Here is a 17,903-nt window from a genome sequence, read left to right on the forward strand (position 1 = left end):
GCTTAGTTGGTCATGTTATCTTGATGACGCTAATGAGCTGAAGTCCCTCCCTATGGCAGTAGCATTCTGCTTCACTGAGTACTGTGTACTGCATACACAGCTGTCACATAACCTTATTACATGTACATCTGATCATTATCTTCCAATGAAAAATGCTATATTGCATCCTATTTTTTTGGAAGTTAAAAAAAAAATAGAAAAGAAAAAAAAAAAAGATATTTAAAATTTAGCTGGTTTATTCATAAATATAGCCTTGGTCAAATCAAGTGAATTGCATAATGGAAAACAGCAAGGCTCTACAGTGTGACCATTTAGTCGCACGTGCAACTGAAAATTACTGTGTGCAACATGATACAATGTTAGGCACACCGGTGCGGCTGACCCAATCAAAGTTAATAAATAGTTGCATGCAGATTCCAAAATGAACATTTGGAAAGCTCACAAAGGCTGCAATTTAAAAATGTTTATTTAATGTCTGATATGCATGTTTTATAGCATGTTATATTGTGGTACATTAAAGTTACCATCACTAATGTCTCTAAAAATAACTTTGTGTTTCTAAATATTTGACAGTGGTTCTAAATTTTTGAAGTTGTACATGCAGAGCCCAGTACAGTATTATGTGCTCTGTTGTGTACTGTCAAAATGTACCCTGAAAAATGTTGAGCAAAAAAGTAAATTTCACAAACAATTGCAAATGTGAATTAAATATGAATCGTTTTAGTGATATAATAGTTTCTTATACAACATACTCCAGTGATCTTCAAAAATAGTTTTTTTTATAAAGCAGATCAGATATGCAATTTGCATACAGTGTACAATATACATACTGTATACTAAAAGAAATTGTAATAATGTAAGTGTACTGTTGCCATCTTGAAAATAAGACTTAATGTGAAATACCTGAACCTATGGTATCCATGTGTTTTTTAACATACACTGACCCATTGCAAGTGCATCATTTACAAGCAAATGAGCATTTTCCATGGTGAATTCAGCAACTGCACACACAAATATACACATGAAGTTTGTGACATGAATTGTGTGAGGACCAGAACTCTTACTCTAAAGTGTTAAAGTTCGGAAAACACAGCAACATGTAATGAAACGGTTTATAATGCCTGTCACAATCATGTGTCGTGCATGCGAAGTACTTCATGAAAAGTAACTTACTGACAGAGTGTACATCATTCAGATCTAGCTAATTAATTCTAACAAATATATAAAGAGATCTCTCACCTGCTTAGGCGAGACAGGGAGCTAGAGAGATTTTATGTGCATGTGCACTTCCAATAATTGTTGGTATGGTGCCCAAACATTAAAGCAATGTCATGTGAACCATCCAAGCGTATGCCATGTGATTGGTTTAAAGCAGTGCTAGAGCGACGAGTGTGAATATATGTGTGTGTGTGTGATTATGCAGTATGATATGATATGACATAGCGTGAAAACCCTTCATCACTCTTGTCTATCCCTTCCTTCTCTCTTCTTCCCACTTTCTTGGTTCTCATTCATCTTCTCTCTTCCATCCCTTGTTCTCTCTCTCTCTCCACCTCTGCTTGCCTTATTTCCTCTCTCTTTCTCTCCAGCCTGTTTATTCTGTGCGTCTGCGGTCTCTTTTTGTGTATCATTCATTCACTCCTCAGATTAGAAACGCTTATTACCGCTCTTTTGTCTCAGCCCACAGAGATGTGGCTGAATCAGACACACGCATATACGCTCACGCATAGACACGAACACAGGTTCATTGACAGGTTTGTACTCAAGTTATTTCCTAGTTCTTATGAAGAATGCTGATTTAATCACAAAGTAAATAAATAAAATTAAATGAATTTAAAGCCATGGTTGACACTCTGCGGTGAATTAAACCACGCAGCACACTCCTCACCGCTGACAAACTGGGTGAATAAAACCGCACTGTAGAGCAGCTGAGACGAGCCACACAGCGGAGCTTTCAGAGTGAAACTGCTGAATAAAACAACATGGGTCTTTCATCCTCAGCCAAACTGATGGGTGACTCCACAATGTGCTGCTTTCATCACAAGCACGTTGCATCCGAGGACACTTACACACATATATCACAAGCATGTATGCGCACACACACAGCTGACACTTTTAACCAACAGACAGACATCTCTTACATAGACCCTTTCTCTCAAACACACACTTGAAAGAACTCATGTCTGGTAATTAGATCTGAACAATCTGAAACCAGAAGTGAGACAGTGAACGAACCAAACCAGACTAAAGGTTAACAACATTCATCATTATAAAAATGCACACACACGTGGCTCTCTCTGGCCGATAGCTGCTGTTCAACAGACTCACACTGATCCAGCTTGATCTTGCCTCTCCCCACTTATAGACAGTTTAATCAAACTCACAGTGCTTCGTAAGAGCTCTGTCGTCCCGTGAGATCACAGGAAGGGCTGAGGAAAGTGACTGGCTACAGCTAGGAGATCAGTGGAATCAGAAGCGAGTGTTTCTGGATGTAGTTCATTTGCTGTTGGAATTGTCTGACAGAGTTTCTGAGAGCAGCTGGTTGGCTATGTTGGATCCAAAATTGAACTGATTTTTTCCCCCGAATGTAATAGGAAATGGGAACAATACCAAACATTTCAATTCTTCATTTGAATGTTATTAACCATACTTTTATTTCCTTCTAACCACTACCAATTTGGAAAGTTGGCCCCAGAAATCTGGAATGCAAAAATGCTACTTAGCTCAGAACGAAGAAAAATGAAATGTTTGGCTCAGACTTCAATTGGTGCAGTCTCAGTGGCCATCTATCTATCTATATCCATCTATCTATATCTATCTATCTATCCATCCATCCATTATGTGTATACAAACATAGACAGACACACACACACACACACACACACACACACACAGTACAGTACAGTACAGTCCAGAGGCTGTACATGTTGAAAATAGCTGTGTTGACTGAGGCTGACTGTCTGCAGTTGCAACTGTTTGGGTATTTTTTCTTTGTCCTTGGTCTCAAGTGAAAAGTTTCATTGATTTAGATTGAGAGTGGCCGACTCAATCCGTTAAAAACTGAGCAAAGCCGATACTATCAGAGACAGACAGAATCTTCAAAACGGATCTCGCACCGACTGCCAACTCTGAGTTCTTCCAGAAGAACTCAGAAGACTGAAAGTACACTGCGAAGCAAGAGGTGAAATTACTTGTGACATTTTAATCAAGGTGATGTTCGGTGCACTTTATAATAACTTTCAACTCGTTTAAATGATGTGATCAAATATAAATAAAAAATGATTTAATCCATAAAAATGATTTCATCCAATATAAATATTTAACATCAATTGATCTAATGTATTGAATCATTAAGTTTTCTGTATAAAATAAAAATATTGTGCAATATGAATTATAATTGAAATCTATTAACAGTATATAATGTTCAAAAGTTTGTTATACACTGATATATTTTTTTAGCAAGGATGCATTACATCGATCAATAATGACAGTAAAGACATTTATATTGTTACAAAGATTCCTATTTCAAGTAAATTCTATAGTTTGATGTTTGATGTTTTTTTTCAATTGGGGTAGAAGAAAATCATCTCTTTAATTACTCAAATCATCAAAATTTGGAAACATATTTTAAGTGTATCACCCATCTTTTTTTATACTGATATTACCAGCTAAACCTGTAGTAAGACTGTAACTGCAGTCAGATAAACCAAAATAACAGCACCGCACTCAAAAAGTACTGGGTAAAACAAAATCAACATTTATTTTTGAAATGTTGTACGACACATATCAAAAGCAAAGGTTAATCTACTAAATATATGCTCAGAACCCATCCAAGGAAATTCTAATAGCTTCTCTAAATAGGAGATAATTTGAGAGAAACAGAAGCATGGCTCGGTAATGGAGAAGAGCTCATCTGCAGTTTACAGGTATTCCTTTCTCCACAAACAGTGAAGAAATACAGCGGAGAAAATATCCTCACCTGAAAAATTAACAAGGAGCAGGATGTGAAGTGCTCGTTAAAGCAATGAAAAGTGTTGCATTATTAAAACGGAAGCTGCAGAGAATAGGCTGATTGTTTTCGAGCGTCACAGCAAACACTCAGTAGATCCCCTTTGCTAATGATAGCTTCACTAATCATAGTCATTGCAGCAGAATACCGGGCCATGGGATCATAGGAGGCATAAACAAATTACCAGCTCATCTGTGCTTTGTCGACAGATCGTATTATCAATGATTGTGGATCATTTCCCAGAGGAGAATGACCTCTGCTTAAGAGCCTGTGATGCATCTTAGTGTCAGAGAGGCTGGTAAGCGTTTCCTGAAAATATGATTCATAAGATAAGACGTTCTGTGGAACTGACAGGGTTCCCTGCTTCTTCTTAACACCACAGTCTCTTCCTTTCTTTCTCTCTCTCTCTCTCGCTCTTGGATGTTTCCCAGGCCTTCTGCTCAACAGAGTTACATTTCAGCAGAAAGATGCTGGCAACAAAAAAGGAGAGAGAGAGAGGAAATGTACAACAAACAGCCAGAGGGTGTGTGAGAGAGTGAGAGAAAGCGAGCACGAGAGCGCGAGAAAGAATCAGTGGCATTAGAAAAGGTGCCAGCAACAAATCTGTCCTCTGAGTTATGTGAGCCACTGGCACTTAAACACATATCTCCAGCCTATAAATCTCATCCACATTAATGATTGGACAGCATTACCGCCCATTGCTTAATCTCTCATCACTATTGGCCACATCTGAAGGAGCCAAGTCACTCAATCAAGCCACAGCCGCATGTTACGTTGAGTTAAAGAAGCAAACACATCAGCACTTTCAAATGGATCGCATTTCCCAGGGAGTTCTGCAGTGGTAAACACAGCCCCAGGGCACTCGTGAAAGCAGGAAGTGTGATCCAACTGCAAACCGGCTAATTGGAAATGCTTTCCTCCGTTCGAGTGGACACAGCTCTCATTCCTGTGGACCCGAGCTTGGTTCCGCAGAAGCCTGACTTCATGGTCCCTTTAGCTTGCTGCACAATTACGACATGACGCAGGCAGGAGAGAACCAAGTCCATGTTTATATTCATGAAAAATACATCACGGGCGATGTCGGCTGGATAAAAATACCCGCATAAGTGGGTCAAACTGCTTTGAAAAGTGCACTGTGATCTTTCGCTGGAAATGTTATCATGATGTCATCAGAGCCATGGATAATACTCTACCTTGTTTTTGGCATTTGATTAGCCGTTATTGCTAACAGTGGCAGTGCAACAACACTTTCTTTTAAATGATTTGGCACATGAAAAACTGTTAACGGGATCTCTATAATTGGACAACTATTTGCCTTTTGATTCACATTTAGATAAGGCTGCAATTAGTGATTTTTTAAACTGATTAATCTATTGATTATTTTACCAATTAGTTGATTAATCTAATGGTTGTTTCCCATACACTGTTGTGCATTAACTATTTGGTTAATTTACAAGTAATTACTAATTGTAGCTTCTGGCATTAATATTTCAATGTTATGTTCATAAAAATACTTACTTTGCAAATAAAAAATCTATAAAAAATATTATATATATATATATATATATATATATATATATATATATATATATATATATAATGCATAAATAAATAAAGATTTATCAGCAATACAAATGTCCATTAAGTCCGACCAAAATAGTACAAAAATTTTTAGTCCATTATTCACTTTAAACTTTGGAAGAGGCCATGGGTTATAAATTTTTTTCTTTCTTGTTTTCTCCTGATCATGACATAATTATCTTGTGATCTCGACATAAGTTTTTTTCTCTTTATCATGACTTAAAATAAGTATAAATATATTTATGAATCTTAACCTGTCAGGAAGGTCTCAAAAATACAGCGCACAAATTCAAAGCAGTCCATGCACGTGTGAGGATTTGCAAAAGCAGATTTGACGATCCATAAATACATGTACCATCACTCATAAATGCATTGTAGGAAGTTAATTAAAAAACGTGATATATACTTATTTGTGTAAACATTTTAGACTTATTTAGGTAATATGCATTTATGTGATCATTTGGGGAAATATTTATGCTTTTACTTGTGTATTTATGAATTACATTTTGAATTTACAAATCAGATATCGTAAATTTAAATTGTGCTGTGCATTTATGAATTGTTTTGGAAATTAATAATTTTTGACGCTGATCTGGCTCCATATTTGGCAACAGCAACAGGAAAGGAAATGTGATGTAATTTTACAGAATTTTTGGTATAAATCTCAGTTTTTTTCTTCCACTCCCAGATTTTTTGTTTTCCCTAGCAATGAACTGCTTGAGGACAAGCTAGTGCATTTTGCAAAACAAGTGCGCCACAGGCAATTCATGGTTAGACATTATACCATTCCCAAAAAAATCAGCTTTTATCCTACAACCCTGTAATGCAGATAGCATCTGTTTTAAGAGTCTTGGATCTCAGCGTTGTGTCAGAGTAAACATATTGTATGCTGATTAATCTAAGTCTTTGCAGCGTAAGTCTACAGTTATTTAGAGTTTAGATAGAAGATAACAAAATAGCAATAAGGAATTATCCACCGACTGTGTGTGCATGAATACAATGCACAAATAACATTCACCCCTCTTCTTACAACAAACACATTCTTACAACAAGCTTTTACATTGAACTTCAAATCCAAGGCTTCAAACCCAAACTTTCACATTCACAAGAGACCATAGTTACAAAATTAAAAAGTTCATGCACTGAAATATGAACTCACCACACTCCACAGGAAGATGAATTTAAATTTGAATTGGAATCACAGGAAGAGGTAAATTCTGGGAAATGTATTATGTTCTAATGTTATTTCACCCAAGTTAATTTCTTAAACATAATAAAATATTTAAATACACATTGCATTTCCAACATATCTATCTATCCTTCCATTCATATTCAAGGCCTATAGAACATTAAGACTTCCCGATTATTTTTAAACTAACATTCAAATAACAAATGTTGCTTATTATATAATGGAAGTTATATGGATTTATTTTAATTATACTTCCTTACATTCAAATTCAGGTTGCAATTCTAAATCCTGTTTGCTATCTCAATTCAAATTCAAGAACTGAACTGTAATTTAAAAGGCACTTCTCATAGGCGGTGATATTTGTGTGGTTGTTGCATCATCTCATGAATATGCATCGCTAAAAATTCCTGAAAAACGCTCCTGTCCTGATTAATGACAGGAGATCTGTATCTAGCCTAGCTTTTAACACAGGAAACATGAGAAGATGGTGCCGAATACACATTTAAGGCCACTCTTACATCTCTAGATACAACCATTTTGAACTCACAGAAGTCCCAACACTTAACCTTAATCTAATAGGTCAAGCTTCTCTTGCTTGTACACAAGCTCTGCACAAACCCCTTGACACAAAATGGCTTTCTAGAGTGCAAAAAAAGGTTCACGTAGCCAGCAAAAAGAGAGAAAACACACCCTCAGAGCCTGCTTCAGTTTTTTTGGAGTGGCAGGGTTTTTCCTGCATTGAAAATATTTTGGCGGCCGCCAAAACAAATTTTTGTCCCACCAAAGCCTTCTTTGATCAGTTAATGTGATTTATGAGTGATGTGAATGATTGCTGCACATGTAAACTGAGAGAGAGAAAGAGCAGAGAGCTGACATAAACTAAACAGTTAACAAATCCTGTGCAGTGATGAAGCGTTTTCTGTGTTTTCACAAATCCTTTGTGATGTACAGCCTGGATTTGCACACATTGCGTCCATGTCAGCTAATGTCCGATTCACAACCTAACGACTCATTTGAACTGATTCATTTGAATGAATAGTTAAAACAAATGATCTGTCCAACAATGAACTTTCAAGACATTACTGTCTGAAATGTTTTTAAACAAATCATTTACTCAAAAGACCTCAGAAATTAGATCCTAACTGTGTTTACCCCATTTACAGTAGCAAGAGTGGTTAATAAGATTTAACCTAAATAATCCATAGTATTTGAATGTTATTTATATTACAATGTGTAGTAAATTACCTACAAAATCATTTAGTTTAGACTGGAGGCAAGTGAAAACAGACCAAAGCAAAATTGCTGTTAACTTTAGCTGCTAATTTTATTCAATTGTATACGGTAGAAAATTAGATTGTTAAATATTTTTTTTACACTACTTTTTTAATGGTACTCTTTAATATTTATATAATTATATACCAAAATAAGTATCAGGTCTAGCAAAAACAAACATCTTATCCTACAAAGCTATGAAGGCCGGTGGATAAATCACATCTTTTTTTTTGCAAAGAGGACAAGAAAGGATGACAGTGAGAGAAGCCTAATTTGGAAGAGGTTGTTAAACTGAATAAATCCCAGCCACAGTCTGAAAGAAAATGGGGCCCAAAATAAATAAATAAATACAAACAATGAGAAACCAATTGTAAACGATGACCAATTATTTTTTTCTAACCACTTAGGTAATGGTGACGTTTACATGTAAAGTAATTATAACCACGTTGTTTTATTATCAGTCCTGACAGTGATTGTTTGTATTTAATGAATAATAGGATAAGCAAAACTCACAAACTGTTTCTTTTTATTTATTTTACATTTATTGTCAGTATTGGGCTCACAGATCACATAGGTATGGAACTTGTTACTGTGTGTACTGATGACCGTCAGCCACCACCGAAGAAAATTTTTGACCCTGGAAAAGCCATGAGTCGACTCTCAACTGTATCACTTTCAGTGGAGGGTTCTAGAGATTGTAGACTCAAAATAATGTCCTTTCTATGACTTTTCACGTTTCACTCGGGGGTTCCAGCATGTAAACGATGCCAAGACAAGGGTGACTTTCATTTCCCTCTCTCTCCTTCTGTTTGTAGGTGTACTTCACAACCAGAACCACACACAGTCTCAAGCACACCTACTGATCTCGCGCCATGTCTATAAAAACCCTGAACAGCCATAAACTGATTACATTGATCTTTATCCAAGTCTACATTGAAACAAGACAGCCACACTGGTGCTGGGCCAGGAGAGTCAATTCATATTCATTACGTACCTCAGAGCAGAGCCGCTGTCTCTAGATCCGTTTTTTGGGGTTTTGGCATGCAACAGTTTTGATTGGAAAGGACGAAAGGGAATCAGTGGTTCTGTTCTGTGAATCTTTGCAAATATACGACTTGAACTAAATGATATTATCTTAATCTCAACTAATTTGACATTAAATCAGCCGCTACATCCATCCATCCATCCATCCATTAATCTTTAACACCAGTCTATTAAACGATCAGCACAGGGAATGTGCCAAAAAATGCTAATGACCATATGATTGAAACCAGAAACTATTTTTTGTGCATTTGTCTATTGAAAAAAAAGTCAAATACTCAAACAATTATTGTGAACTATTCCCATGAACTTACATGTATTTGTCAGATGCTTTTATCCAAAGCAACATACAGTGCATTCAACACATATGTTATTGGATGATGTATTCCCTAGGAATCAAACCCATTATGTTGCCATTGCAAGCACCATTCCCTACCATTTGAGCTACAAGAACTTAGATAATTCCTCAATTATTTTACTACAATTTTTTAATTAAATATCATTCACAAGCCATCCTTAATTTTGACTGTCATGAAAAGGGAATATAGAATTGTAATCATTGATATATTAAAACTGACTTGCAGGACCAGTTTCAGTCTGAAACAGAAATCTGGAATATCTTACAAAGAGTCAACATCATGGACCTTGCAGTCTTTGACAAAACTAGCTACCCAGAAGTGCTCGCTGTAATTGCCAGAGAGCTTTGTTTTCCAATGGAATTAAAAACTGGCTTCTGGGAATTATGTTAAGCCAATCAGTTTGGAGCTTAATGTTTTTACAAAGCTCTTGCTATTTTGGTGTGCAATATGCTTCAGATGGGCAGTGAGGAGCTCATGTATGCAGTCTGTCTATATGTTGGAAAACATAGCTTTTGCTATTCCATACCAAACCCTAGTGAGGTGTCAACCTAAACCACACTTTAAGGCATCACAAATGTGAAAACAGCTCCACATCTGTGATGTCTTATTGCTTTCTCTGATAACTCAGTTTGACTAAACTCTACGACAACATTGCATATATACCTCTCAGAGAAAAATGCATTATGTCAAGCTTGTGAAAAATGTATTTTCAGTTGAGATGCTACCTTAGAAGGCAGTAGAAACCGCTTACTGGGTCTTGGAACAGAGCTAATACCTTGAACAAAGACAAACTTCTAAGTACAAAGTACTTTAAATCAATAAATCTTTACATTTACAAACACTGTTTATCTAAAAACATTTCTGGTTAATGCTACACTTTGTTCGTTGTAATAGAATATACCACTTTAGAACATCTAGCCACATTGACAGCGCACTTATACAGGGACCCCTGCAATACAATATTTGTCTCTACAAAATGGAAACGCATGAGAACAATAACAGCTACAGCAAGGGAAAAAAGAACATTCTAGCTCTCCTTGAAATTAAGTGAGTAAATCAAGTGAGACAAAATGCACTTTTGAGTAATTAAAATCATTTTTTCTATAAACCACTTGAAAAAAAAAATGTAGTAAATCCCATGGGTGCTTCCTCCACAAGTAAACCTCTATAGACTATTACAACCACACGACTATTCTCGTGTGGTGAGAGAAGAAAAGTCATCAGGGGTTAAGATGTGCAAAGTGTGCGTATAATTTCTGGCTTGTGGGCTGACTAATCAGTTTTTTAGTGATCCATTACTCTGAATTATTTATGCTAAATAGCCATTCTTTTCAGGACCATTTATAATGAACATTACTCTTAAGATCTTTTAAAGGCATTCAAAAACACAAACACACACACATTGCAATAGAAAACACACACACACACATAACTCCACTTTAATCCTGACATGCTTTTACAAACATGCACACATGTCAGCATCGCTGAGGTTTAACACAGTAAGACAGCATAAATCACTCAGTCCAAATGTGCATCACAAATAACCATCAAAATGTGTCTCAGGTCAGTGGAGGACACAACAACATGCTTCAACAGACCGCTAGCAGCCACATAACGCTACAAACAAACAATAAGGCTCATTTTCCCTTGCAGTGCCTCTTTTGATGAATCTGTGACGCACAGTTGTTAAGCCCTATGAAATAAACCCCAGAGCTATCCTGTCCTCTTTAAAATGACCCTTCAGAATTTATCAAGCACATTATAGAGGATATCCAGATGCTTCCACCACATGTTGAGCTGCTCGCAGACATGTCACAGAGGATGCAGCACACATATCAGAGGCTACGGGGGAACGGTCCTACAAGTCACAAATACATCAGAGACCACATGAGCAACATATGCGCTCATACACTCATACAGACCTCAGAGACCAGGGGTGGAAACTCCACTAACACATACACACTTCAGAAACCATGAGAGATGAACTGGACGTCTCTCATACACATATAAACACTTCAGAGACCAAACTGAAAAGTTCTCTCTCTCACACACACACATTCAAATACATAACCTATACAGACCATGACTGGACATCTGCACATTCTCACACACAGCCTCAAGAAATGAGAAGTGAAGACCTGATAAAAATAGATCCTGAATGATACACCTGCTAAAACATATATCCTTTTTTAGATGCTTCATTAAAGCCTTCACTTACAATTTGGTTCAACAAAAGTGAGTACATAGCAAATATTAAGAATTACAGCAATAGAAAGAACAACAATAGTTAAAAGGGAACATTTAACAAACACTGTAGCTCAAAACAGAAAAAGACAAGAACAGCAGGCTAAAGGTCAAAGTAGTATGTTTTTTTACTTGAGAGTCCGCTTGCAGTACGTGACTGTATGGCAACACTGTCCCAGGCCACTAAGAGCTTGTAACACTCCAAAGAGAAAGAAAATATTGAAATCGCATCACATGACTAGGATAATGAATAAGAATTGAAAAGATCAGTGTCTGAGACCCGTTTAAAATACTAACATTTGTTTCCCGAGGATTAATTATACAAGCGCAAAAAGCAGCAAACAACAGAACATGAGGATTCACATGGTCTTTAAATCACATGACCCACCTACAGCACTTCTTGAGTGGAGCAAAACATAATAAAGAAAGGTTTTATATATATATATATTTTTACTTAAATAATAAATTAGGAAAATGAAATAAAAATGCCGTTTCGGATCATTTTTGTGCTGCACAAAAGGAAACAGACTGCAGAAAGCAGCATCCTATTTTTCTTTAGGATTATATTACAATAGGATTACATTACATATTTTTTTTGTGAATGTAGACAAATAAAGGCGAACCGTTTACAAAACCGATTATCTTTATGACTAAAAGGAGAAGTTGCTTTCGCTGTTAGAAGGGAAAACTCGAGTGATTGCGCTGACGCTGCATGTGTGCACAAGTTTTGCTACCTTCACAAAGCAGTTCATTATCATAATGAAATACAGTATATAGGGGAAAAAAAATACAATAAATACTAATTATATAACATAACATAATAAATAATAACATAATAAATAACAATTTGTTATTCAAATACATTGTGAATACGGAAACATTTTAATTTGTGTGAAATGTGAGACCCAACATTGGTTTCAATTTAGCCTAAATAAATTTGTTTTGTCTTCTGAAAGGCCTATATTTAATTCTTGTTCTTTTCTAAATTCTGTTAATTGAAATTATTTGTTGTGGAGTGAGGGGAACTAAAATAGCCTAGCTATGTTTACAGTTTATTACAATGTTTGTAAACATTTCGAGTTGGCATTAGGTTTATTTCTGAATGAAATTAAAAAAATAAAAATATTTTTATATTATACACATAGCATATTTTAACCATGCAGCAAACCTTTTTAAATATGTTGACAAATTACTGAAAATAAATAAATAAATGTTTTTTTTTTAATCATTTAACTGTTTGTACTAATCAGTCAAATTCTTAACAGTCAGTTAATGGTTAACTGGTTAAAATGAACATCCCTAGACTCTTGTGAGCCAGCTCTTTTCAGTGAATCAAACGCCACTGATCTGATTCATGAGCAAATTACTTTTATGAGCCAACTCTTTTTATTGAATCAAAAGTGTAGTCTGATTCGCAAGCCAATTACTCTTATGAGCTGGATTTTGTGAATCAATATTAGACAGCACTATTGTCTGATTATCATCTTTCATAATCATCATGTTTGCTAATGACCAAAGGTAAGGTGTCAGTTTAATGCACTTATTAACCCAATCATAGAAAACAATTACAGTTTTGCACTAAATCCAACAAAAACTCCAGCACAGTCTGCATATTTCACTTATTTTATCAAATATATCAGTAGGATATCAATGTTGAAAACAGCTGTGCTGCTTTAGATTTTTGTGGAAAATGTGAAATATTTTACAGGGTTCTTTGATGAATAGAAAGTTCTAATCCACATAATTTATTTGAAATAGAAATGTTTTGGAATATTATAAATTACTATCACTTTTAATCAATTTAATGTGTCCTTGGTGCATACAGTATTTCAAAGTATTTTTTAATTTTTTTTTTACTAGTATTTTACATATTTTACTGTTCTAGTGGACATTTATGAATATACTGTAACAGTTTGCATAAGTAGGTGGAACCAGCAGCATCACAAGTATTTTAATGTACCCTAAATTATGATGACCAAAGATTATATGGTACAGAACATAGAGTACAAACCTACAAAAAAAATTTACTCTGTTTCCAGCTATAAATACGGCACTCAACATGTTCATGCATCAGTCAAACAACCTATACTCTTAAACAACCCGCTTCACTACTGCATAGAAACTAAAGTATGAGTTTCTTACATATGCAAAAAGACTTCACACACTCACACATACATACACATTAAGGATGCATAGGGCCAAAAAACACAATAATGAATAATGCATTGAGCAGCAAAACAGCTGACAGAGTTTAAGTGTGCGAGAAAGGATGAGATCAGGATCGAAAGAAAGAAAGAAAGAAAGAAAGAAAGAAAGAAAGAAAGAAAGAAAGAAAGAAAGAAAGAAAGAAAGAAAGAAAGAAAGAAAGAAAGAAAAAGGAAAAGAAAGAAAGAATAACAATAAAATAATTCTCAGCAGGAACAACAACATCATCTCACTGAATCTGACATTTCAACACAAATGTCCGGTTCACACTTCTTCATTATGACAAAGGAAAACTCTATCACAGTCATCATTCATGAATAATCATCCATATTTTCACTCGAACATTTGGACATTTGATGAAGATCTGTTCAGAGAGTACTCTAGAGAGTAATACACCTACACAAGCCAGAAGACTGATTCAGTCCAACTCATTGTGATTGTGTAATGTACACTTGTGCAGCAATTATACTTCTACTTCAAATTAAAAGCAGTTATGATCTCCACTCATCAGTCTGCCGAAACATTGACGATGAATCAGACATTTCAACACAAGCTGCATTCCTTGGTGAACTAATTTAGACTTTATAATGAAAAGGACTTGATATAGATGCTGTTCAGTCCTAAACCCAATAGAGAACCAATGGCCACACTCCTACACAAGACAGAAGACCAATTCAGTCCAACTCCGTTAGGATTGTGTACCGTGTGCACATGTGCTTGAGGATATAGATCTGTGGCTATTTGTGTATTTGTACTAAAATAAAAGCAGGTATGATTTCCTGAAATGGTGATGCCATTTCCTGATCTTCAATCCAAGTATGTTAAAACACTTTATAAGTAGCTAAAAATGAGTTCATGATAGATAGATAGACAGACAGACAGACAGACAGACAGACAGATAGATAGATAGAGGAAGAAAATTCAAAAACATAATAAAATAAAAATAAAGGGGGAGGTTCCTCTGTGCCCCACGAGCTCATTAACGGCTCTGTGAATCCCTTGTGAAAACGGTGAAGGAGGGGGCCGGGGTCGTTTCTTACCGAAAACAAAGTTGCTCCTAACGGAGGTCGCGAGAAGCATCGTCAAGGCCGCGAGCGCCCTGAGAGCGGCCCGCTGGAACGCCGGGAATGTCATATTCTTACTCGCGCGCATCCCGCTCATCCGTCCAGTGCGTTAAACCCAGTAGTCCTCTCGAGACCAGGAGAAGTGGAGAAGCTCTACGAAGCGCTGACTGAAAGAAAAGGCACACACATACACACTAATTAACAGACGGAGAGCGCCGATTGGTCGCATTGATGCTGAGCACACACACTTCACGAGCTGCTCAGGTGCTTCCATTGATATCACCGTGTCACTCACTGTGTGTGATGTGACGCAGTGATCGAAAACATTCTTTTCGTCACTCAGTAACCCAGAAAAGGACTCTGAATCGACAAACGCTACCTAAAAACAAGCGTGCCTGAACTGAGAGTACAGCCCCCGAAATCCTCCCGGTAGCCTTTAACACCGCTTTCATTATTCTTCCGCTCTGACTGCTGCGCGCGCGATAAGAAGGTGCACCTGTCGCCCGTTGAGAATTCAGCGCGCAGTGTCTCACGCGACGCACTCACACAATAGTCCAGGTCGTTTGGGTGATCTTCCTCTCTCTTAGTGCGCTTGTGTGAACTGTGTAAGTCATGGCGTTGGCTGCTGAGCGAGCGGGCGACAGCGCAGCGATGATCTGTATTGTTGTGTAACTACAGAGGGAGGCAAGGACGGACAGTGGCCGTCAAACTGTGTGTGTGTGTGTGTTCAGCAGCGAAGCCTCGCCTCTCTCGACTGTTGGGATGAGGTGATGATACCTGCTGCAATTCTGTGACACGCGACCCGACACTGAACCACCCGAGCCGCCTCCCTCACTCATCGGTTCTTTTCTCTCACTTGTCTTTACCCCCCACCCCCCAACCCCCTCCCGCCTCTCCCGCTGAGAACCAGTCCCGTTCTCACCCGCGCAACCGGGACGCCCCACCGAACCACGGAAAACAGTGGCAGGTGTATACAGTCCGAGAGCGCTGAATGCATAAGGAGCGGCAGGGATGTTGCTAGAGCTCGCGAATGGAAGGGGAGGGGAGACGAGAGCAACCATCAGCGCATTAACAGTAAGCCTAAACACACTTTAACATCAACCCCCTTCCCTTCGCTCATAGTTTAACACCTCCGAGCGTGTTGGACTGTTTCCTGCCCGGTGCGCCCGTCAGGAGAGGCGCGCGCAGATGCAGACGCATTCCAGAGCACGAGCGTGCCCCTATTTACAAACCTGACAGGTGTCTCCCCCCATCAGCATAAGCGCCAGGATGCCAAAGACCATAATAGTCCTGCTTGTCTGTATGGTCAAAAGGAGGGCAGATACAATACGCACCGTTATAAGCGCTGCTCGTGATGCCCGTCGGCTCCGTCGGTTCTGGAGTGTTGGACCCGTTTATGCCCGCTGGCGCTCACGCTAAGGTCCCAATGGATCTGTCTATATTGGTTCTCGTTCCGCCCTCCGCTGTCTTCTTGTTTTTCTTGCTTTTTCCTTTCTCCACGGCTACCGTTCACTGCAGCAAAACAGTCTGTCTGAAAGCACTGAGAGAGAGGGAGGGAGGGAGGCAGTGAGGGAGGGATGGAGGTAGGGGGAGGCGTGCGGTGTGGAGGGGGAGGGGTGGGGATTTTAATACGATTTGGCCGTACCATTAATAGCAGGGCTAGACCAATGTGCCTGAAAGATTTTTATTATTATTATAATTATTATTATCATGAATATTATTACAGTTGTTCATAAAATAATGTATAAGTGCGTAAAGTTTGTGGCCTAGTCTGTTTTTAGAGGAATCTCTCAAAACTTATAACTTTTATATATATTAACCGTTTATTTGTTTGTTTGTTTGTTTGTTTGTGTTTCTGACTTAACATTAGACGGAAACAATAAAGAACATCAGGTATTATATGTGTTGATTCTATGAGTATCTTTGAAGTTCAAAAAACCTAAATTTCAAAAGTCAAAATATGATAAATTAATTGAGTATGAATACACATGCAAACAATACATTATTTAATTTACCTAATGTTAAGAAAACATTAATTGAGCAATTTCTATAATCAAGTAAATAAATAAATCGCTGTTTTTAATACTTTATTGAAACGAAAGAAACAAGAAAATATGTATTTATAAATTTACACGGAATTAAATAACATTTCTGTTTACAGTAAATAAAATCATCATTAAGAATTATTTGAATTACAAGACGCCTGGACTCAGTCGTTGAACCCTTTTTTTTCTTAAAGTAATTAGTATTCATGAAAATAATGTCACAAAATAAATCTTCATGCTCCTGAAAATAAATTCAATCTTCGTCTTCCAAATTGTCGGAGTGAAATGTGAGCAGGACAATGTTTTCGTGAGGGTCGACCTTTTTATTGGTTGGTGGCGGCGCGAGGTGTGGTCTTGCGAGTCCCCGCGCGAGCCGGGCTCTGGAGACCCCGCCGGCTGCTCGGGAGGCCCGCGCGAGAGGAGAGGGTGGCAGGAGGGAGGGGAGGGCGTTGCGACTCGCGAGAGGATTTAAGGATTAGTTCTGCACGTGGATTTACTCGCTGTGCGGTGCGGGGGACGCACGGGGTAAAACATGGACGACTGCACGAGAGGCAGATACCCCGAGAGAGCTGCGACTCGGTCACCGTGGCGGTGGCTCGAGCAGCCAACCGGAGCCTCGGGGCGGGACACTTCCTGCCCAAATCACTACATACTTGTGTCTAATGTCAGCGGCCCACGGCCTGTCGGCTTTTATTCATTTCACGGGGTGAATAAACCATGACACAGATTAGACAGTGGAAAATTAATCTCTTTATGCGGTAAATAAAAAGATCCAGTTTGTAGTGTTATCATCCCAGCTTGTGCACGCACGTCAGCACTGTCTTCATCACTGATACGGATGAGACAGTAGTTACATCTACCGGTCAGGAGACTGTACTGCGAGCACGGTATTCC

General features: G+C 37.8%; 1 protein-coding gene across 5 annotated transcripts in view; it reads right to left on the reverse strand.

Moving 5' to 3' along the window:
- The window catches only part of LOC127934875 (cell adhesion molecule 3-like), a 58,648-nt gene extending 42,124 nt beyond the window's left edge, over positions 1–16,524 (reverse strand). For 2 of the 5 annotated variants that reach the window (XM_052532425.1, XM_052532408.1), the window contains exons 1-2: positions 16,299–16,524; positions 14,941–15,131 (exon numbers count right to left, since the gene is read on the reverse strand). In XM_052532425.1, coding sequence (XP_052388385.1) covers positions 14,941–15,061 — 121 coding nt within the window. In that variant the 5' untranslated portion in view covers positions 15,062–15,131; positions 16,299–16,524. The remainder of the gene's footprint in view (positions 1–14,940; positions 15,132–16,298) is intronic. The other 3 variants (XM_052532418.1, XM_052532432.1, XM_052532438.1) reach the window with 3 other exon arrangements.
- Positions 16,525–17,903: the final 1,379 nt, after the last annotated feature.

Source organism: Carassius gibelio, chromosome A2 (genome assembly GCF_023724105.1).
Source record: "Carassius gibelio isolate Cgi1373 ecotype wild population from Czech Republic chromosome A2, carGib1.2-hapl.c, whole genome shotgun sequence".
In the NCBI taxonomy this organism is placed as follows: domain Eukaryota; kingdom Metazoa; phylum Chordata; class Actinopteri; order Cypriniformes; family Cyprinidae; genus Carassius; species Carassius gibelio.